The following is a 19,810-nucleotide window of genomic DNA, read 5'->3' on the forward strand; positions in this document are numbered from 1 at the left end:
CCCCACACCAGTGATAAAACACATGAAACCCCATAGTGAGGGGCTTACAATCAACAGATGATATTTTACCAAATAGTTGAGTCCCGTATATTTTATGATTAATGTAGAGTATTGTTATTGATTTCACAGCCTACTTGACAGTTATTGTGTCTAGCTATCACGATTTTTCATCAAAATCGTGGTAGGTAATGGACACAATTCACACAAGTACCTAGTTATACGCGATGAGGACTTAAAGGTATTCCCTTATTTATTCGATCCATCATTTATATATTAGATAAATGATTTTATTTTTACTTTTTTTTGTATTTTTATTTTGCAAGAGAAGCATCGCATATAAAATGATTTCAGTCGATTCATTTGTAATCACTCATGCGAACAGTTGAGTGGAATGCTTTTATTGGTTGGGACAGCGGAGGAAAGAGTTAGGAATAGAAGCAAAGAAACGTGAAGAAAGCAACAAAACGAAATGGGGGTGGAGAAGCTTTATCGTTGATTAAGAATGGGAAAGGTCGAAATGACGAAAAGGACCGAGACTTAGACATCATGTATCTTTTTCTTCGCCTCCTGGGCTGCAAGTATCACTTCTCACATCAAAAGGTGCATAGTCATGTCAGGGAAAAAGTTTGTCTGTTTGGGTAAAAAAAATCAGCTTTGGCTGTTTTGGTGTGGGATAAAGAAGTAATTGCAATGTATATTCGTTTAACCCTGTGAATTTTGCTAAGAAATATATATATATATATATATATTATGACCAATGATAATTGATAGATGGAACTCATAATTGAATTGGCCAAATTGGGAACAGGCGGAGCGGACAAGATAACTATTAATTGTCTATTGGGCCGGGAGTCATCTTATGGAAGAGGTAAACCTCAATAAGTTTGGCATTTAGTGAAGGACTGGAACCCCCTCCTCCATCTCTCCATTGTTGATTGCGTAGAAAATGCAATTCCGGTGCCCATGAACACTAGAACTTGCGTCTCTTTGTCTTAGAGAGAGATGGGACTGAAATCAAGTTTGTGGAGTGCGATGCCGTTTGCGGCAATGGTGATGGTGGAGTGTGGGAGTATAGGGCTGACAACACTGAGCAAAGCAGCCATGAGAAGAGGGATGAGCAACTTCGTCTTTATCTTGTATTCCTATATTCTCGCCACTCTGCTCCTGCTGCCTTTTCTCTTCATCTGCCGCAGGTATGGTATATATTCAAATTCAAATTCAAATTAAACCTACTCTTTTAGCTTGCTTGCTTGCATGCTTCTGGTTCTAGATCAAACGTATTTACTAATTAATTAATTTGGGGGTCATTGAGGCTACCGACAAGGCAAATCATCCCAAACTTACACAATCTACTTGCAGAGCGGAACACCCCCCACTCACCTTCTCCATTCTCTGTAGACTTTTCTTACTTGGCATAGTGAGGTATGCTTCTGTATTAATTCTCTGAGTAACGGTATGATTGTATGAATGTGAATGTGCTTCCTTTTAAGATTCAACAGCTTTCTCTTCAATCTTCTTTTCCTAACGAATAAAAAGAAAGAAGAAAAGCTGTTCCGTTCGATAGAAATGAGTAACAACTACGGGATGGATCCTTTTTTTTTCCTTTCTAAAACATAAATACGTCCCTTGCAGTTGCATTTCTCAGATCCTTCAATACGAAGGCATTCGAAGCAGCTCTCCAATTCTTAATTCAGCAACAGATAACATTCTTCCAGCTTTTATCTTCATCCTTGCTATCATCTTCAGGTTCTGCTCTCTCTCTCTATCCCAGTACTCCTTTTTATTTTTTTTTATTTTTTTTTTTATTTTTTGGATTACGCCTGATCTGCTACAAACAAAGATGTGTTTTGTGAAGACTCAAGAATGGGATAAGTAAGTAAATACGCCCATTGTACGGATCACAACTGATGTTTCTCCTGTTGATTACGTACGGTACTCGCTTAGTTTGTAGCAGATCTGGAGTGACGCACAAACACGAGTCCAGATCCCATCCCAATTCACGGGTACCAACAGCCATCACAGCCGTACATTAAGAGGGCAAGGAAGATCTTCCCGATGTACAGCTACGGTGTGTTTTGGACCATATTCGAATCTGACAAACACATCTTCGTGGTTTGTTTGGATCTGTCGTCTTTGTCATGCACTTCCACTCAATCTGTTATACATGTCTCATTACATGTGTAGTCTCATATCATATGCATAGTATTTATATACGAGTTTGGAAGTTTGGATTTACTCCTTAGCCGTGCATTAGGAATATCTATGTGAGGAGTAAATCTGGATTCTTTATTTATTATAACAAATCATTCCAATTCAGCATAAGAGGTGCAAATCAATTTAGCCTACAATGGGTTGGCTTTAGATTTTTTGTCATTAGACTAGGCTGGGGCCCAAAAGTTGAATGCATCAAATTTTAAGTGTGTTATAGGATCGGATTGAATAATTCTAGCTTGATTTCAGACTCAGGTTTTAAGTCCGATTCTTAAGATTGAGCCTGGGTTGAGCTAAAACTTGGCCCAACCCGCCCAACTTAGCACACTACTTTTATCTGGTTTAATAGTAAATAAGAGAGAACAAAACACACCTCAAGAGAAGAAACTTTTCTCCAACATCCTAATATGGACGGTAAAGGTCAAAGCCTAAAAGGTTTTATTTACAAGTGATAAGGACGGACTCAGCACCTATGATAAAGGCTGTATAACCTAGGCCCAGGCTTCGGCTTTGGGCCTAAGGCACTCATTAAATTTTATAAAATATATGATATAATTTATATAACATATTATATGTATCATTTTATAATATCTATATACATATTAAAACAAGAATCATATGCATTTAAATTAATTAGTAAGATAGAGTGAGCTCAATTTTCCTTGGCCCAATCAAGTATATGATAAGAGCCCATTTTGTCATAATTTTTTTTAATAAAATCCGTGCATTGCGTGGGGCTTGACTAATTTAGTATATAAATAATAAAGTGGGGTACAATGCGAGAAAAGACTTATAGCATGATTGGATGTCGTAGCGAGATCTTATTCATGTAGAGATTTTAGTGAATTTCAGTAGAACTGCTGAACTCATTATCACTGTCGCTGCTTAACAAAACAAATATTTGCTTTAATTCTCAAAACATATGGCTGTGTTTGATTGGAGTGTAAATTCATTTGCATTGATGTAAAATTATAGTAGTGCAAATGATTTAGGTGCAAGTTTTGATTTATTTTTGTTTAAAATTTTACCTTACTTTGTTTGATTGCAAAAAATGAATTAAAAATAAGACCAAAAGTAGAATAAAGTAAAACCCAAAATAAAATTAAATCAAAATTTACATTTTTCATTTGCACTTCCATACATTTGTACTAGTGCAAATAAAATTATACTGCAGCCAAACACAACTTATACATTTTGGATGAGATCTTAAGGCTCAGTTTGGAAAGAATATAAATACAAAAGTGTATGGTGCAAATACATGCAAAATAATACAAAATCCACAGATTTGCACTCTACATATTTGTATTTATACTTCTTCCAAACTGAGCATAGGGAAATTTTTGGTCCAGTTAATCTTCAAAGTGAAACCCAGGGAACCTAGTTCATGAGAAAATGATGTCACACAAGAGCATTTTTTTTATTCTCTTCAATGAATGTATTTGACAATGGTTTGTTCAGGATGGAGCCTCTGGCTTTGAAAAGTTCATATGGTCGGGCTAAACTCCTAGGCACCTTGGTATCAATCACAGGGGCTTTTGTAGTGACTCTCTATAAAGGCCCATCAATATTCATCAGCAATTCATCAGCTTCCAGCTTGCCCCACCAACAATTCTTACTCTCACCAAAATCAAACTGGGTCTTCGGAGGCTTTCTCCTTTCACTTCATATTCTGGCGCTTGCGTTTTTGTTTATCATTCAGGTAAGTTCAACCCAAAACCCATTTTATAATCCAGGATTTAGAGTGGATGCAAATTAGAGATAATATCTGAGCCCATCTGGATTCTTTTATATTGGCAGGCCTCAATCGTTAAGGACTACCGAGCAGAATTTTCGATAACCTTCTTTTATTGTTTCTTTGGCTCCATCCCAACAGCATTCGTCTCTGTGATTGCTGAAAAAGATCCAAGTGCTTGGATATTAAGGCCTAATCTGGAGTTAATTGCTATTATCTACTCGGTAAGCAATTTTTAATTTGTGAGTCCAATTCGGCTATCATTAAACTGAAGTCAATCCTTATGAGACTTAGATGAAGATTAAAATGTTGTTTGGTAAGTCTTTTTAGGAAGATCTTCTGACAGCCCATATAGTCATAAGACATAATGAACTTTTGGGGTATTGTTTTTAAAAATCGACCATGTGATAAGTATCCTAATCTACTATGGTCTACTAACTATTAAACGAAAGATTTTAAGTACCAAAAGACAAGAAGTTTTATTTGAAGCTTCCAGAATTTTGACCAGTTTAAGCTTCCATGAGCTATGGCATAGGTCTTTCTATCTTCCCGTCTTTCATTGTTAAACAGAGAAAGACCAACTTTAGTCTTCCAAGCTTGAAAAAACCCAAAATAATACACAGAAAAGACTTGTCAAATTTCCCCTAAATCTGCGCTGTAGTGGGTCTGTTTAGTTTCACAGGTAGATGAGTCATTATTCATTAAAACCTACTTTTGAATTTCCTTTAAAGAAACTGGAAGTTAACATGCAGTGATGTGAATTTGGTGTAGGCAGTTTTTGCATGTGCAATTCGCTCCCTTGTTCATTTGTGGTGCTTAGGAAAGAATGGGCCCGTCTATGTGGCAATGTTCAAGCCCTTTGGGATTGTTATTGCAGTTGTAATGGGTATCGCCTTCCTTGGGGACAGTCTCTATCTTGGAAGGTATATACTTTCTCTCTTAATATATATATATATATATATATATCTATATATCGCCTTCCTTGGGGACAGTCTCTATCTTGGAAGGTATATACTTTCTCTCTTAATATATATATAGGCTGTGTTTGGATTGGTGGGAAGTAAAAATGTGGAATGAAAAGAAAAAAAAATTTGGGGACCGAACAATAGACTTGCACTCTCTGGATTCTGCTGCACTCCATCTTAGAAGCCAAGTTGTGCAACCAGGAAGAAACTATCATATCTTGTTATCTAATTCTCCCCAAATCCAGACAGAGCTTTTAGTGTGTTGTATGTAGGAGAAAGTAGTGATATTTAGAAATGGAATTCTGTGCAGTGTGGTGGGGTCAGCTATAATTTCCCTTGGATTCTATGCTGTGATGTGGGGGAAAGCAAAGGAAAGGAAAATTACCAAGGACATTGAAGAATGGGGCTTGATGTCATCCACCGAAAGGGTCCCTTTGTTGCAAAGCAAGATGGGAATATAGAAACCTATACTAGTGTTGAACAAAAAAACAAAACAAGAATAAAGAAGAGGTAAGCAATTAGAAACCTTCAGAATTAGAAAAGCTATAGAAACTGGGGCCATAAAAAAAAAAAGAATGAACAGGAAAGTGGAGCGAATGGTTGGTGTGAAAAACTCAAAAAAAAAAAAATCCAACTATTTCAAACAATTATTGTAGTCCTTTGCTTGAATTCAGTTGAAATTTTATGTATTATAGTACCGAAGCTGTAAGTTGAATTCAGTTGAAATTTTATCGAATGGAAAATTGCATTTGTTGATATTAAAACATTCTTTCTTAAACAAGTCAATAATGTTGCCTAGGGCTTTGATAATAACAAGACCTAGGGCTTTGATAATAACCATTCAATTGGATTTTTCCATGTTTTTTTTTTTTTTTGTTTTTTGCTGTAACTAAAGGATGAAGAAATACTATTTTCAAAGTGCAATTGTTCTTTTTTTCCTCCTTATAAAGAGACCGTGTGATGGAACTGGTGTTAAAAAGATGCCTATATTCATGGCTGCAATACATCGAAAACCTTGATTTAATTTTTTATATATAAGATTTGATACAGACGGTGGGAGCATAATAATTGGCATTCAGTAAAGCAAGCTGGAGCCCGCATCCTCTGTCCCCTAGGGACAGAAACTGTCTGTCCCTGAGACGACACCACTTCAAAATTAACGGAGCCAAGTATTTAATGGCAATCGGAACTCAAAATTTATCAAATTTTGTTAATCCGCTCAAATTTGAAATTCAAAAAATACATCTCCTTCCTCTTCCGCGCCCCCCAACCGCGGTACATTTGTCTGCCGCAATAGCCGGCTCTCAAGTCTCAATTGCCGTTCATTCCCCATCTCAAGCCCCCCTCTCTTTGTTCCTCTTTTTCCTTCCCCTCTCTCTCTCCAGAAACTTTGCTTCTTTATTCTTCCCTGGAGAAACTTTGCTTCTTTATTCTTCCCTCTCATCTCTCGTCCCCGGCATTTCAAACATGCTTTTTAGTCGTAGGATTGCTTCCTTGGAGCTGAGTCGTAATTGAACAAAGCAGTTTGAGGTCCCACGAGATTTTTCTAGAAGTTTATTTTCAGAACAAATGAGTTGTCTACTCCGACCAAAGTCTTTGGCGGTGGTTCTGTTTTTTGGTTTTTTTATATCTCTCACTCAGCCTTATACCCTGTGCAAGCTCTCTCCCACAATGAACCACCTACTCCGGAGCACAACTGAGTCCTGTTGGCGATGCATGTGAAAACAAATTACAAAACAAGTGGTATCCACCCCAAGTTCAGTCGTGGATGGCGGCCTTTCTCTGCAGAAAAACGACATAGCTGGATGTAAGAAACCAGCAAAATTGATCCAGTTGAGTGGGAATCAAGTCAACTTATCAGAGTAAAGAGATGAATTCGAAATAGTCAATTACTCGGCAAGTTTTAACCAGTTTTCTTCTTCACTGGAGTCAACAACATCTTAACTATCTTTAATTAACTCGTTTTAAGCAATAATTAGAAGTTGAAACTTGATGACAAGCATTTTATCTATGCGGTTGGTGAATGAGGCTCATCAGTCATCACATGGCAAATAAAATACCCATTTGGAAAATTTTATTTATCCAAACATGTGGCCGGAATTAAAAAAAAGGAAGGAAGATGATCCATAGATTGAAAATACATGATTGATGATGATGTGAAGACTGAAACCCAAAAGGAGAAGCCACTCAGCCACGACCATCTTCAGTGAGTTGGTGCATAACACTTGCTTTCTTTGTCACTCGGAGAAAGTAGCAGAAATCACCGAAGTGTCAAGTTCGACTGTGACTTTTACCACATTTGATTGTGACCATAACGGGAAAAAATGAAAAGAAAAAAGAGTGGGAAAAGGAGAGGCTGGCCTATGAGGGCTTCCATTTTCAAGTGGGAAAGGCCATCCCTTAAAATATTCAAAGATGAAAAGAAATATCAAGAAACGAGAAAATACTATGAATTATTCTCTTCCATAGTTTCAGCTGGGAAGAAGAAAGAAGTTTGAGAGAGAGGGTCGAGTAGTTGAAAGGTATGCAACGCAATCCGGTTGTTCCTAGTTGTAGATGATTTGGCTTCTAGTGGATGATGGAGTTGGCTGATCTGTACAGAGAGAATTAGAGAACCTGGGGGTGCTTATCCGATGAGGTCGCTCCGATGCTTAAATTAGTAGTTTGCAAGCTAAAGGTAGTTTAGAAAGCAAGAGAGCTAGTGAGTAGTGATTACGCATACCTTTGTCCCCGAAGGGTTGGGGTCTTTATATACTGGAGTCCTCGCGGGTTTTTTGGAGTGGTTCCGAGATTCTTGCCGTGATGAGGCCCATTATCGTATTAATAGGAGATAACGTCGTTAGTCGATAAAGCATATCGCTGTCGTCCAAACCGGTTGGAGGAGATAAGGTTAGTTGTTATGAAGCGTAATCCTGTAAAACATGGAATATGGTGGCGAGATCTTCAGGGTTATCATGCAGATGTCGGTCAATATTACACGGACTAGTGCCCCTTGCATCCGTCCTGGTACGAATGCCGAGGTGCCTTATAACCGAGGTGATCTTGATGTAATCGTGTCCCGAAGTGGACTTGCCCCGAGGTGGCTCGGTTATCCGAGCTCGGTCCATCGCAAACTTGGGTACGTCGGGCTGAGCTGTCGTCCTGTCAATTAGGTCATGCCCACGTGTCCCCCTATTATTAGGTTGGGCCAAATCACCTTACATCAATTGCCCCCCACTCCCCGAGCCAGGGGTCCTGACCCGGTGCGGGGAGTTCATGACGGGCCAAGTAGATTTGCTCCGAGGTTCGATTAGCTAGTCAGATGAATCATGGGTTGGACTTGTTCACTCACCCGGCTCAACCAGGAAAACCCAGGTCGCGTCTTTCTTACGCGCGGACGTCACACGATTTATAAACTCCGCGGACGTAAAAAATGCGCTAAACCAATTTCACCCTCGGGGGTTGCGCAACCGGTTTTCCTAGGAGTCGTTGGATTGCTTCGATATTTTCCGTTAGTTCTCGGGCATAGCGGCTATAAAAGGAGGGTCTACGACTCATTTTCTCGTCACAAATTCTGCGATTGAGCTCTCGCGAGGTCGCGCTAAAGTCTTCCAGCTCGATTTTCTTTCCATTTTCCACTTCGTTCTTTGTTTCCGGTGAGTCCCCATTCCTTAGCTTTTTCCTGCTTTCCGGTTATGTCGAGTTCTAGCGTAGATAGGCTTGTAGATAGTGTTAGCGAGGTGGAGGGCGCTGTTGTTCCTACCGGGGAAGTCAGCCCACGACAGGGTGCCTCCCCTCACTGGTCTTTAGAGGGAACCTCTGACCTTGAAGTTGAGTCATCTCGGCTCGAGGAGACCAAAGCCTAGGAAGAGGGTCCATTTTCCAGGTCGGGGCCCCCAACTTCTTCCCGAGGTCAGAACCCCGATGACTTTGGGCCTTCTAAACTGTCTTCAGATAGATTGATGTACTTAGTGTCCCGCTATCGTCTCCCCGATAACTTAGTCTTTAGCATACCCTTAGGTCAGTACCCTTGGGCTAATTGATGTAACGGATTTTGGTCACGTATCACTTTTCATAGCTAAGTACCTCGTCATCTTGTCTGCTCCCAAGTGGCCGATGACTCAGGGCTGAAGTGGAGCTCCCTAGTGTAGCACAACCCGACTGCTCCCTGCAAGAGATGATCTGCTCATCTTTGTAGACGGCGGGAACTAAGGAACCTGCAAGAACTAGATCAGAGAACCCGGGGTGGCTTACCCGACGGGGACACTCCGATGGATAAGTTAACACTTAATAGTGAGCTGAAAATGATATTAGAGAATGAGATAGCTAGAGAGCAAAGATCACCCTTCATTTTTTCTCCCATTTCTTCTTCTTTTTCCTCCCCTCTTCTCCTCTGGGGGGGTGAGGTCTTTATATACTGAAGTCCTCGCGGGTTTGGTGGAGCAGTTCCTTGATTCCCGTTGTGATGGGACCTGTTTTCGTGTTAGGTGGGGATAATGCCACCAATCGGTGAGGTTGCCAATTTCTGCCTAAATCGGGGAGTGAGTGAGCTAATACAGCCGTTACAAGTCACAATCCCGTAAAATGCGGGGTACGGTGGTGAGCTCATCGGGGTTGTCATGCGGTGGTCGATCTGACTAGGAGGCGAGTTGCCCATAAGTGGCGAGTTGCCTAGTGGCGAGCTGCTTGTGTAGTGCCGAGTTGTCTAAGTTGCCAGGCTACATGATGGTGAGATTTCTGTGGCGAGATGCCTGTAAGTGGCGAGCTGCCTGTTTTTCAGAAGGCTGCACTTACTTGTCATGAGGTGCTAAGTGTCATAATGTCATTGGAAGGCCAAATCCGCCCACATCATTTGCCCCCCAATCCCAAGCTAAAAGTAACTCGGCGAAGGGAGTAGATTTCTCCTTTTGGCCCATAATTCGACGAGCTCGTAAGCGCTGATTCAGTTTCTTAGGCTCTGGGAGCTGCCCGTAAGGTGCATAGGTCTCTGCCAGTTCGGTACTGTAGCCCTTAGGCTCTAAGAGCGACTTGTAGTCTACTCCTGGACTTTGCCCATGCCGAAGAGGCGACTGGGTCTTGAGTAATATTGTAGCATTTAGGCTTTGGGAGAGACTCATAGTCCACTCCTAGATTCTGCTCATGCCGAAGAGGCGACTAGGTCTTAAGCAGTATTTTGGCCCTTAGGCTTTGGGAGTGACTCATAGTCCACTCCTGAACTTTGCCCATGCCGAAGAGACGACTGGGATTTATGAAGTGTCGAGTTTCCTGTGAGGTGCTGGGTTGGCCAGGTGTTGAGATGTTTGTGAGGTGCTGGGCTGACTAGGTGTCGAGCCGCCTATGAGGTGCTGGGCTGACCAGGTGTCGAGGTGCCTGTGAGGTGCTGGGCTGACTAGGTGCCGAGCTGTCTGTGAGGTGCCGGGTTTACTAGGTGTCGAGCTGTCTGTGAGGTGCTGGGCTGATCATGTGTCGAGCTGCCAATGAAGTGTCGGGCCGATCAGGTGCCGAACCCCCTGTGAGGTGCCGGGCTGACTAGGTACCGAGCCGCCTGTGAGGTGTCGGGCTGACCAAGTGCCAAGTTGCTTGTGAGGTGTTGGGATGACCAGGTGCCGAGCTGCCTGTGAGGTGCTGGACTGACCAGGTGTCGAGCCGCCTATGAGGTGCTAGGCTGACCAGGTGCCGAGCTGCCTATGAGGTGCCGGGCTGACCAGGCATTGAGCTACCTGTGAGGTGCTGGGCTGACTATGTGTCAAGCTGCTTGTGAGGTGCTGGGCTGGCCAGGTGTTGAGCTGCCTGTGAGGTGCTGGGCTGACTAGGTGCCGAGCTGCCTGGTGGCGAGCTAAATTGATGAGCTTCGTTGCTCTTTAGAGACCTGCAAGGAACCAAATGTCAGAGGACCCGGGGTGGCTAACCTAGTGAGGTCGCTTTGGTGCTTAAGTCAGTACTCTCATAGTAGACTACGAGTTAAAAATCACAAAGTCTGAGAGCTAGAACTTGCTTACTTATTTCTGGCTAAAAATCACTTGCCAGGTCACACCTGTGCCAGGCTGCGCCAGGTCTCGCCTAGGCCAAGTTGCCAGATCCGTGCTTGTGCCAGGCCACGCATAGGTCACTAGGTGGGCGCATTGGTGCTATGATTGCACTGCATCAGTTTCGTGGTTCCGATCACCCACTCCTACAAGAAGCTACTAGGAGCTCAACTAACGGGGGTAGCACTATTGATTTTAGGTCGCCAGCTCGCACGGGAGCCTTGGAAGACTCGACTAGCAAGGGCGCCCATGTATTCTGTTGGCCGCCAATTTCCACGGAAGCCATGAAGAGCTCATTTTTGTAGAGGGGACCTCGCGAAGATGACTGATGAGGTTTTATTTTCTGGGAGAAGAGGACTTAGTTTTTTGTAGGATGAGAACTTAGCTTTTGTAGAATGAGAACTTAGCTTTTTGTAGCGATTCCCACAGACGAAGCCAATTGATTTAACGGTTTTTGGTCACGTATCATTTTCTTGGCTAAGTACCTCGTCATCTCGTCTGCTCCCAGGTGGCCGATGACTCAGGGGCTGAAATGGAGCTCCCTAGTGTAGCGCAACCCGACTACTCCCTGCAAGAGATGATCCATTCATCTTTGTAGACAACGAGAACTGAGGAACCTGCAATAACTGAATCAAAGAACCTGGAGTGGCTTACCCGAAAGGGACACTCCGATGGTCAAGTCAACACTTAATAGTGAGCTGAAAATGATATTAAAGAATGAGAGAGATAGAGAGCAGGGATCACCCTTCATTTTTTCTCCCATTTCTTCTTCTTTTTCCTCTCCCATTTTTCTTTTTTTTCCTCCCCTTTTCTCCTCTAGGGGGTGAGGTCTTTATATACCGGAGTCCTCGTGGGTTTGGTAGAGCAGTTCTTGGATTCCCACTGTGATGGGACCTGTTTTCGTGTTAGGTGGGGATAATGCCATCAACTGGTGAGGTTGCCAATTTTTGCCTAAATCGGGGAGTGGGTGAGCTAATACAGCCGTAACAAATCACAATCCCGTAAAATGTGGGGTATGGTGGTGAGCTCCTCGGGGTTGTCATGCGGTGGTCAGTCTGACTAGGAGGCAAGCTGCCCATAAGTGGCAAGTTGCCTGGTGGCGAGCTTCCTAGTGGCGAACTGCCTGTGCAGTGCCGAATTGTCTAAGTTGTCAGGCTACATGATGGTGAGATTCCTATGGTAAGTTGCCTGTAAGTGGTGAACTGCCTGTTTGTCAGGAGGCTGCACCTAGTTGTCATGATGTGCTAAGTATCATAATGTCATTGGAGGGACAAATCCGTCCTCATCAAAAAACAACCTCCAACGGTTGCTAGCAGTGGCCTCTAGTCGTCGATAGCAAGGGCGGAATTAGAGGTGACCGGAGAAAGAAAGAAGAGAGAGATGAAATGAATATGGGCGGGCAAGGCAAGATATTAGAAGTTTAAAACAACAAACGAAATTTATTTATTTTTTTACGTTAAAAGCTGGGCTCCGTTAACTCTTTGACTTCCAGCCAACGAGGGACGTGCTCAAATTCTATTGGGTGGGACAAAAAATTTTCTATACCTTGGGGAAAGACGATCCGGCCTCCGCTCCTGCATTGTTGATTTGCGTAGAATTAGAAATTGCAATTCCACTGTGCAGTCCCTCTGTCGCTGAAAAAGAAAAGAGAAAAAGACAAAGATGGGTTTGAGCTTTGAAGTGAAGTTTGTGGAGTGCCAAGCCATTATGGCGACGGTGGAGAGTGCGAGAATGGAGCAGAGCACACTGAGCAAAGCATTAGGGATGAGCACTTTCATCTAATCATCTTATATTGTCGCTCCTCTTCTCCTACGAGTTCGACTTCTGTCAGGACAAATTTGAGCAGCACTTTGCAACCTTGGATTGGGAATATTTTAATTTTTCATAAAATATAAACCAAATAAATAGGGAGATATTTTCAACATAAGACAAGGCTATTGGAATGGGCTTTGCCCTGATCAAGCAGGATTTTTCTCCTACTGCTTTTTTTCTTGAGGTCCATTCTCTCAATTTAAATACTACTCTTACACGACGCTTCTGGTTCAAATTTAGGGTTTCTTGAGGTCACCAACAATCACAAACTTAATAATCTTGCACAGCGACACACGCCCCATTCACCTTCTCCATCTAGACTTTTCCTTGTTGCCGTTCTAGTTACAGAAAAAAAATAAACTAAACATAGATAGGTTTTTTGGAGTTGCATAGCAGTTCTCCAACTCTTAACTCAGCAATCGACAACATTCTACCAACGCCTCAATGGCCCCAATACAATAAATTTCTAAAAGTAACAATACGTTGAATGGGATCATGTCAATCGTTCATTAATGGATCTTTAATCAATTCAATAGTTTTTTTAATATAATAAATGTAAGGTGATTCACACTAAGGCCATGTTTGTTTTTTGTTAAATTACTTACTTGGTAAATGCAGTTATGGTTTTTTTTTTTTTTTTTGGAAACACTTATGCAGATAAGTACATTTACCCATGTTTCTTTTATTTATCATGTAACAATGGCCATTTTAGTCATAAAAATCTATTATTAAAAAGTATAATTTTTGTCCCATTCAAGTGTTAGCAAAGGAGAAAGTTATTTATCCATATAGGAGATGAGCGTAAGTGATACACAAGAAAATAAACTTTCCCTACTTTACACATAAATCTGAAAAAAGAATATGAGATTCTTAGTCAATGAAAAACAAAATCCCATTGACCAACTTTCTCCTCTCTCAAAATCAAAAAAAAAAAAACACCCCTACTCATTGGGGAACGAATGACAGATTGGTAATAACAATATACAATAGGGCATGGACTAAACCCTAACACGGATCATATATGTAATTAAGTGTCCCATACAAGGTATAAGATAGATATAGGGCAGGACTTTGATAATAAAACCATTCTCTTGGATACTTTTGTAATTATATAATTTACATTTAAAATGGAATTCAGGGGTCAAAACAGAGCAGGCCCAGCAGGCTGAATGTAAAGTCCACTGAGTCACCATCTATTTGCTGCATGGGGCTACAGTACTGGCCTACACAACTCGGGGAATCCCTTCTCTATAACCAATGACCCCCGAACCTGTGGCAATGGGATTTGATCTATAATCGGTAAGATAACTTACTAAGCCACCATATCCAGGAGTGTTCATTATACGGTTCAAACTGTAAAACCGAATGGAACCAAATCAGATTTTTTATTTGGTTTAGTCTAAATTTATAACAATTTGGTTCAGTTTCATGAATTTAGAAAATACGGTTCATGGTTTGGTTTATTAAATTTTATGAACCACATTAAACCGTAAACCATAAATCATAAACCATATTAATATAAATATATAATATAATATATATTGAATAATATAATTTAATATATTAATATTAAATATTAAATTTTAATTTGTAATTATAACTTTCTCTCTCCTCTTGTTGATACCCACCCAGCTAACCTTTTGTTTCCCTTTTGGTTTTGTTCTTAAAGAAAGAGAACACCAAACGCCTAATGGAGGAAGTGGAGTTTTCTTCTCAAACAACACCGAGTCATCAACGATTTAATGTTGCCGGCTTGCCGCTGTTGCTGGTTAGTGTCGTCAGTCATACCTTCGCCGTCTGGCAAATGCTCTCTCTCTCTCTCTCTCTCTCTTTACCTGATACAATGAAGCCATAACCATTCTTGCCGACCCACCATTTTCACCGACTCATCGCTGGCTACTCCACCACTGTCGCTGCTCTTGTCTCCCTCTCTTGATGTCATCTCTCTTCCAACCCTAACAAAACGCCCTAACCAAGGAGGCTAGGAAACCCTCTTCCTCTGTTCAACCGAACCTTATCCGCCCTAGTTTGGCGACTCTGGCTGGCTAATGCAATCTCTGTCTTCTTCCCATCTCCTCTTTAGTCTATTCTATTATTTGAAAAAGAAAAACCCTAATGGCCTACCCCCTTTATCTCTTCTCTGATGCAGTGACATATGTTCAACTTTGAACAGCCAGGAGCATAACTAGAATTGGAACTCCAGAAATACAAGAACAAAATTCGAATTTGGGCTAGGGAGAAAAAATATCAAATAATTTTAGAATTTTGGACAAAAAATAGGATCTATTTAATTTTTAATTATATGTTTATCAATATATGCATGTTTTTAACATTAGAATGTAGGTGTTTTATATGAAAATGTTTATATTAATGTTCCGATTTATTATCAATTTTACATTGTTCTTAAGTTTTTTGGTTTTGTTATGCATTGTATATATTTAAATTTTCAACAATAAACTGATTTAATTTTATTAACAGATTTGTATATAAAATATATTCTATTGTTCTTTGTTCAAATGTTCCTATTTTTAAAATTGTTTAGATCATAATTGTTAATATACTTCATTAGTCCCAAAATCGTATTAAAAACCGCACCAAACCATAATAAAACGGTTTGATTTGGTTTGGTTTCTATACCAAAATAATTTGGTTTAACGGTTTGATTTTAAATTCTTCACAGGCATCCCATATTTGTTTTTTTTTTTATGATTCATTTGTGTGTGATAAGCCCACTTTGTTTTTTTTTTGGGGCATAGTTTGTGAAATTTAAACAGTTATTGAATTTCGTAAAAGGCCTCAAGAAATTTTATTTAGCCTTTCCAATTTCAGTGGTTTTCTGAAAACCGAACACAGCCTAAAGTAATTTTTAATCCATATTAGTCACATCATCTAAAAAACGAACACAACCACTTTTTGGTTGACAATCAGTGTTAAATGTAGACACATTACCGTACTTAGCTCCTTGCTTGGTTTTTTTCTTTTTTTTTTTTTAATTTAAAAGAACATTGGTTGCAAAAAAGGTTAAAAATATCGGCCGATATGTATTGTTCTAGGGCCTTTTCGATACGTCCCATCCCTACAATAGGTGTATCGGAGTTCTGACCGGTTCAGGGGATGGAAGAGCCTTAAACCGATCCCCCTGAATAGATTTTAAAAAATAAAAAAAAAAGTAAAAAAAAAGTCTCGATATCACCCGATATGCCCCTACCGACCTATCGAACGTATTGATATTTTGAACATTGGTTGCAAATGCTCTAGTTATTATCCTTCACCAATAATAACACAAGAGACTCCTAGACAATCCAAGCTATTTTTCTTTCATTAAAAAAAAAAAACAGCCAAGCTTTACCCTTGTAAAGCAATAGCTTCTTTGATTGATAGAACCACTCTCTATCATTGGTAAATAAACAAAGAAATATCTAAAGAACTATCAAATTATGTTTAGGTAATTGAGCTTGTCATGTTACACTTGCACCCACTTTTTCGGATAATATCATAATCCTGTTTATTTTAATTTCCTTACTAGTGGGCCTCTTATAGTTTCATGGATTTACTAAAATCTACCCTATAGTTAAAATTTTACTAAAACACCACTTATAATTTGCAATGGGTTTAATCAATCTTCTATTAGATGACGGTGGAAAATGATACTGTTGACCTTAATGTTCATTTAAATAAATTCAATCAAAAGAAAATAAAAATAAAAATAACCATTTTTACCCTTTGTAAGACATGGGCAACCACTCTATTGGCTATATTTGGTTAATTTTGTTTTATATACAAAAAAAAGTGTTAAGAGTATTTTCGGAATAAAAAATCATGGGCTTAATGGCAAAACAAACACCCCTTAATGAAAGGTTGATTAAGTAAATAAGTTGTAAAATATATGAGATGTTTTCATAAAATAAAAACTATAAGGTAGGTTTAAGTAAATATGTAAAATTAAAAGATGTGTTCTAGTAAATGACCCTAATAGAATCACATGAGAGTAGGGGTGGATTCGAGCCAAGCCGAACGAATAGTATGAGGCTCGAGCTCGGTTCGAGCTAGAACATTGAACTCGAGTTCGGCTTGAATCTCAATTTCAGAAAGAAATGTTTTATAAAAACAAAAAATTATCTATGAAAATATTTTTATTTGATATTTAAAAAATTAAGAATTCTAATAATTCAAAATTATAATATTTTTATTATATATTGTTTTCTACAAATTTATTTGATATATATATTCGAGCTCGGCTCACGAGCCTTATGAGCTGAGCTCTATTAGGCTCAAGCTCGGCTCGTTTATTAATCAAGCTTGTAAATTGGGCTTGAGCTAGAGCAACTTGTGAAAAGCTCGGCTCGTGGCCACCCTACATGAGAGTATACAATTGTTTTATATTTTCAACTTTTTAAATAATTAATAATTATTCATATTTTGTATACTACTTTTATTAATTTTTTATAAAACAAAAAGTAACAATAATTAGTTTCAGTTAGGTTTATTCATCAAATTGATGAAACCGATCAACCCGGTCAATTCGACCCAAGTTGGTTGGTTTTCTAGTATTTTAGGTCGGCTTTGGTTAAAAAATTTTCCAATTCAACCAAGTTGGATCAATTTCACTTTGGCCATTTATAAACCAACCAAAATCGAACGACCTAACCATGGGTATATATTAATATTTTATATTTTAAATATAATTTTTAAGGTGGAAAAGTGGGAAATTTTCCATATTTTTTAGTCTAAAATGTTTTATATCATAAATATAATTTTAAAATTTATTTTTTAATAGTTGCACTATTATTTTAAAAATTAAATTAAAATTTTAAATTTAAATCATTTGAACCGATTGACCAAATAAAAAAATTGACCCAAACCAAGAGTGGGTCTATTTTCACAAAAGGCAACTTGAGTGGGTCTATTTTCACAAAAGGTCAGTCGGTTTCATTTGACCAACTCCCCAACCTGACCAAGTCAATTTGGTTGGCCAAATAGCCTACAACCGAACTGAACCAACTCATGAGCACTCGTAATTTCAGCTAAATTAATAGTCTCATCTTTGATAAATAACAATAGTTTAATATCCAATAATTATTGAAAATTTATAGCAAAAATACATAATTATTGATAATAAAAAAATCAATAATTACAAAAATATAATAAGTACTAAAAATATATTAACTTAGTCAATAAATAGTATACTCTCAAATAATAGTTTAATATCTAATAAACATTATTCAGTAAGTTATAACAAAAATACAATAAGTACAATAAATTAAATCTAAAATTTTCACTAATAGTAGTTTAATCTCCGATAATTATTGAAAGTTTTTTATTAAATAACAAAACAAAATAAATTTATACATAATCATTGAAAATACATTTATCACAAAAGCAAAAAATAATTACTGAAATATAATAAATATTAATTTTAGTATATATAATTATATAATAAATACAGATTAAGAGTTTAAAATTATTATTAATAAATATTATTTTTTTGAAAGTTATTTTCTCAAATTTTTACTTGATATAAGTAAAATTAGTTATTTACAATATTATGTAAAAATATTAAATTATTATTAATTTCAATATTGTGTTATAATTATTTTTCTTCTTTTCAGTTTCTTTTTTTTTAATTTGTTACATAATTTGATTATTTTAACTATTGAAAATCTAGTTATGTTAAATATTCAGTTGTTTAAAATACCAAGTTATTTAAATACTTAAATAATATGTAAAATATTTAAATTTTAAAATATTAGTTATTTAAGGAATTTAATTATCTGTAAAATCATAATTTATACTATTATTACATAATTTCATTATTAATTTTGTAATATATTATATTATTATTAATTTCAATATTATGTTATAATTTTTTTTTTGCTTTAAAGAAATTTTTTAAATTTATTACATAATTTTTTTTTATTTTAACTATTTATAATCTAGTTATGATAAATAACTAGTTATTTAAATATTTAAAAAATCTATAAAATGTTTAAAATTTTATTTCAATTTTATTTATTTAAATCTATTTCAAACATTTAAATCGATGATTTGGAAAAACATAATTTAAATTATTTGTACATAATTTTGTGATATATTTTGTAAAAATATAAAATTTTTTATTAGATAATTTCGTTATTTTAACTATTTAAAATATAGTTATGATAAATATTTAGTTATTAAAAATTTTAAATAATCTATAAAATATTTAACTTGTTGTTATTTGAATTTTATTTATTTAAAACTATTACATTTTATTAAATATTTGAAAAGCACTTAAATCGATAGTCTAGAAAAACATGATTTAAATTGTTAGTACATAATAATTTAAATATTTGAATTAAATTTTTTAATCCAAACTTTCTTTAGATAGATATAGATAAAAAGTAGGGGATAGGATAAATAGGAAAGAGAGATAATTTAGGAGAGAAACTCTCTACTAAATTAGATATAATTGTGGAGATAAATAGGAATTAGAGATAATTTAGAAGATAAATAGGAATTAGAGATAACTCTAGGTAAGTGAGGGAGATAGTTTAAGATAAATTTTTGGAGAAGAGATTATTTAGGTTATTGGGAAAGTGCATCTCATTGGTTGTTTCAAAAATAAACAAAAATGAGAAAAAATGAGAAAATTTCTTGACCGCTTTTGTTTTATATATATATATATATATATATATATATAGATTTTTTCATGAAACTATAACTGTTTGTTTGCAATAGTATGAGAATCATCACACCAATTTTATTGTCTTGATGGATGGTTTCTCACAATGAATGGTGAAGGCATGGTTTTCAAAATCAGATTGGACCGGATGGTTGGACCAGAAAAATTGAGAACCGGTTAGGTGACCATTTCCGTTTTTCCCCAAAATCGGATTTTTGCTAGAAACCGTTGATTTTGGTCCACAAACCGCTGACCTATGCGGTTAACCATTCAAACGGTTTTGACTATGTTTTATTTTTCTTTAATTTTTTTGTCAAAACGGACCAATCATTCGATTTGAATGGTCGGACTATTCAACCTAGGAACCGGGCCCCTGACTGGTTTGTTCTTCGGGTCGGTTTTAAAAGCCTTGGGTGAAGGTTGT

General features: G+C 37.5%; 1 protein-coding gene across 4 annotated transcripts in view; it reads left to right on the forward strand.

Annotated features, from left to right (window-relative positions):
- The first annotated feature begins 796 nt into the window (after positions 1–796).
- Positions 797–19,810, forward strand: part of LOC148862893 (WAT1-related protein At5g40240-like) — a 28,533-nt gene continuing 9,519 nt past the window's right edge. Inside the window, exons 1-6 of one of the 4 annotated variants that reach the window (XM_088980404.1) lie at positions 797–1,193; positions 1,360–1,422; positions 1,633–1,746; positions 3,670–3,910; positions 4,009–4,167; positions 4,715–4,866. In XM_088980404.1, the coding sequence (XP_088836530.1) occupies positions 1,003–1,193; positions 1,360–1,422; positions 1,633–1,746; positions 3,670–3,910; positions 4,009–4,167; positions 4,715–4,866 (920 nt within the window). In that variant the 5' untranslated portion in view covers positions 797–1,002. The remainder of the gene's footprint in view (positions 1,194–1,359; positions 1,423–1,632; positions 1,747–3,669; positions 3,911–4,008; positions 4,168–4,714; positions 4,867–19,810) is intronic. The other 3 variants (XM_088980407.1, XR_016110559.1, XM_088980406.1) reach the window with 3 other exon arrangements.

Source organism: Nelumbo lutea, chromosome 3, assembly GCF_056320005.1.
Source record: "Nelumbo lutea isolate HS-2025 chromosome 3, American lotus-T2T, whole genome shotgun sequence".
Lineage (NCBI taxonomy): Eukaryota > Viridiplantae > Streptophyta > Magnoliopsida > Proteales > Nelumbonaceae > Nelumbo > Nelumbo lutea.